Source organism: Eucalyptus grandis, chromosome 3 (genome assembly GCF_016545825.1).
Source record: "Eucalyptus grandis isolate ANBG69807.140 chromosome 3, ASM1654582v1, whole genome shotgun sequence".
Lineage (NCBI taxonomy): Eukaryota > Viridiplantae > Streptophyta > Magnoliopsida > Myrtales > Myrtaceae > Eucalyptus > Eucalyptus grandis.
The window spans coordinates 49,419,121-49,422,756 of record NC_052614.1 but is presented as its reverse complement, the minus strand read 5'-3'; the positions used below and the strand labels follow the sequence as shown (position 1 = coordinate 49,422,756).

Here is a 3,636-nt window from a genome sequence, read left to right as displayed (position 1 = left end):
AAAAAGGGAATTTTAACAAAGGAGGATTTTTTTTGGGGGGGGGGAGAGGGAATGGGGGAGGTTGATTAAGAATAAATTAATAATAATCGAGGGCAGGGTGGAACATCAAGGAGGAAATGCCTGAGGACATGCGTATGCACGCCTCGCTTGTACACTCTCCCTAAACCCATCACAACCCGGTGTTCCCCAATGGGCTCCTCGTCCGCAGCCGCCCACCGCCGTGGCAAGGTGGTCATCATCATGGGCCGCCACCGGGTGTGGGGAGGAGGGCGCATACAAGGAGGCGAAAATGTATTCTTATTTTTTAATATAACCCCACCATGCCCTCCAAAACCTAGGCGAAACAACTTTCGCTGTTTATCACCAAAAAAGAAAACTTTCGTAGTTATCCTCCCAAGTAACGAAACGAACCCCCAGGTTTTTTTTTTTTTTTTTTTGAGGGGGGAAGGGATTAAGGAAAAAGTCAAAAACCCAGCATGAATATTACTTTAAACATATACTGGCATACATGGAAGGAAAGGAAAATGAAAAGGAAACCACAAATTCCATGGGAGCATCGGGATTTGGGCAAATCCCTCTCTCTCTCTCTCTCTCTCTCTCTCTCTCTCTCTCGTTTCAGCGCCTCTCCATTGGACCAGGTGCGTCATCTGACTCATCCACACCAATGGTGATTATTATTAAAACTTAGGTTTTCCTTCGGTTCCTTCTTTCCCTCCCTCCCTCCCTCCCTCTCTCTCCTTTTTACCTTTTCCGCCTTTTTCCCTTCTTTCCACTAATAAAAATAATAAAGAGGGTAGTCGAACACCTGGATTAGTAGGTTTGACTTCGAGGGTTTGATTTCACTTCGTTCTTGATTTTGCTCTCTCCTGTTTGTTACGAATTTCTAAAGCGGTCAAAAACACGGGTCTCTCTCTCTCTCTCTCTCTCTCACTCTCTCTCTCTCCCCAGAGGAGACTGGCTCGATCGATTTGGGTTCGACACGGGTTGCGTCGGCGAATTTTGGGTGGGCGATTTGGTTTCTGGCAGTAGCACTCGGGGTGTGCAACTTGGATGTGAAGTCGGGCAGTGGCCTCTTCTTCTTCTTCTTCTTTCTACTTTTGGGTGTCGGCACTGTCATGTCCTAATAATATTAAAAAAATTTCTTTGTAAAAACGATTCATGTTTCTTTATTCTTCGTCGTCGTCGTCTTCCTCTTCTTCTTCGCATGCATGAGCGAAGCATGAGCACATGCAAGGGCGCTCGAACCTGAAGAGGGGGTTGAGGTGAGGGGCAAAAGCTACGGCTAGCACAAAGTCCCATCAAAGGGTCCATAGGCACGACGGTAACAGGTGACGCCCACGCCCACCCCCCTGCTCGGTTTTTAAATTTCCTTCCCTTTGCCAGCCGAGATATACAAAAAAAAAAAAAAAATTTACATGCTCCGTTTGCAGTCCAGGGATATCAGAGCATTATTTAAGTACGATGCCTTAAAAAGGAAAAGGGAAAAAAAATAAAAGGATAAGAGTAGGCCGCAACCGGGCACTACGGTGCTACGGACAAGCCAAATTCCTCACCCAAAATTCGCCGACGAGACACGTGTCATCGAGCGACACGAACCCAAACCGATCGAGCCGGTCCACCCTCGGCCCCACCACCTAATGCTCTCGCAAGAACTGATTCACAAAGCCCACGCTCCGCCCCACGACGTCCCTCTCCCAAACCTCCCGCGACCTGCCGCCGCCGCCGCCCTCCTCCTCGGGCGCCATTGCCAGCCGGACCGCCTGCGTCGCGTCCAGCCTATGCAGCACCCACCCGCTTTTGCTCAGCTCCCGGATCTTCTCAACCTGCCCTTTTATCAGATGGTCCGCGTTCTTCATTATCTCGCGTAGCGCCTCCTGGTACGCACTCTCCCGCACCGGATCGTTCGCCGCTCCCTCGCATCCTCCTACCCCCACGCGTTCCCCCTCAGCGGCGGGTACTTCTCGAAATATCGGTCGAACTCAAGCACGCCTATGGCCTTCCTCAGCCCGGCCCGAGCCCCCGGGTCGGTCCGGCGCAGGTGGTAGTATCCGGCGAGCTCATCGAAAGCGCCCATGCGGAGCATTCCATCCACGCGCTTCGGCAGGCCCTTCTTCAGGACGGGCGGCGACACGTGGACCCACAGAATGCAACAGTCATACCTCAGCTCGGGACTCGCTTCTGCCTCCGGATCGAACCGATCCGCCAGGAGAGCGTGGATGAAGGAGTTGGAACCGCCGACGAGGAGGGGAAGCTTCCCGCGGGAGGCGACGCCGGAGATGGCTGCGTCGCCGTGGAAGCTGAACTGCAACGGGGTCATCTCACCATCGTTCGGGTCGAAGGAGCCGAGGAGGCGGTGGGGGACGCCGCGGCGGTCGGCCGGGGGGATCTTGTTGGTGGTGATGTCGAGGCCTCGGTAGAGTTGCATCTTGTCAGAGTTGATGACCTCGGAAGGGAAGTGGGAGGCGAGGTCGATGGAGAGGCGGGACTTGCCGCACCCGGTGGCGCCCATGATGACGACCACCTTGGGGCGGCGGTGCGCGGCTGTGGAGGAGGAGGAGGAGGAGGCCATCGGGGAACGACGGGCGGGGTCGTGGTAGTGGTAGTTGGTGGGGAGTGAAGAGACGATGGAAAAGGAAGGAGGTGAGGGTTTTAGGGCAAAGGCGTTCCATAAATAGAAGTACGGAGGGCGATCCTAAAGGACAAAAAAGAAAAAAAAAAAAAAAGCTGAGCTGTTTTCTTCTCCCACAAGGGAAGAGATGGAGAGAGACTCGAAGCGGGCTTTCGAGAGGATTGTATCACGCAACGTCTAATTTCTTCCTTCTGATTTTAAAAAACAATTGTCTTAATTAAGGGAAAAATAAATATTAAACTGCGGATTTCAGTAAAATAATAATTCTCAAGATTTGCGCCTCACACCTTGTAACTTTATTTCAGACCTTATGTTGCTTAAATTGTCGTATGTTGCTTAAATTGTCGATTATTTCTTACGATAATAAATAACTCATGCAAAAAAGGATTATCTAATGTGAAGTTTAAAAACCAACCCACCTAGAGAATAAAAGATTTTATGCTTACAAGTTATATCCTATGAATTTCCGTACTTGCTAATATATATATCATCTCTTGAAATCTTCTATAATTTTCAATAGGAAAATTTCGAATCATTATAATGAAGGTAGATGACGTTGGATAAGAATAAAGATGAAAACATGCTACTTGGCATATAAAAAGAAAGTTATTTTTTTAAGAAATTATGTAATATTGATTTTTAAATTGCTATTTTATTTCTTTCCCTTTTTTTTTCTATTGATAATACTTTGTTCAAGTAGAATCCAACTTCCAAACTGTCTTGTTTAGACTATGACGACTCTTTTCACCTTCATAAAATTATTTGAAAATGCTCTGTAGGCAATCTTTATCCATTTTATCTTATACCACTAACATATAAGTGGTAATAATACGAGCACACAATCAAAAAAAAAAATAACATCCAATAATCAAAGTAGTGAATAGATTGCAGAAAATTTAAGGAACTTGGATTCACTAAGTCAAAACAAAGCATGTCACTATCCATCACCACTGGATTTTCTCCAAACTATATTAGTTAGGAAGATATGCAGACAAAATGAATGAATG

The 3,636-nt window shown here is 47.5% G+C and overlaps 1 protein-coding gene across 1 annotated transcript; it reads right to left on the bottom strand.

Moving 5' to 3' along the window:
• Positions 1-1,634: 1,634 nt before the first annotated feature.
• Positions 1,635-2,569, bottom strand: LOC104439819 (adenylate isopentenyltransferase). The gene is given in 2 exon segments (XM_039309731.1): positions 1,635-1,904; positions 1,907-2,569. Coding segments are annotated over 2 exon segments (933 nt in total).
• Between the last annotated feature and the right edge of the window lie 1,067 nt (positions 2,570-3,636).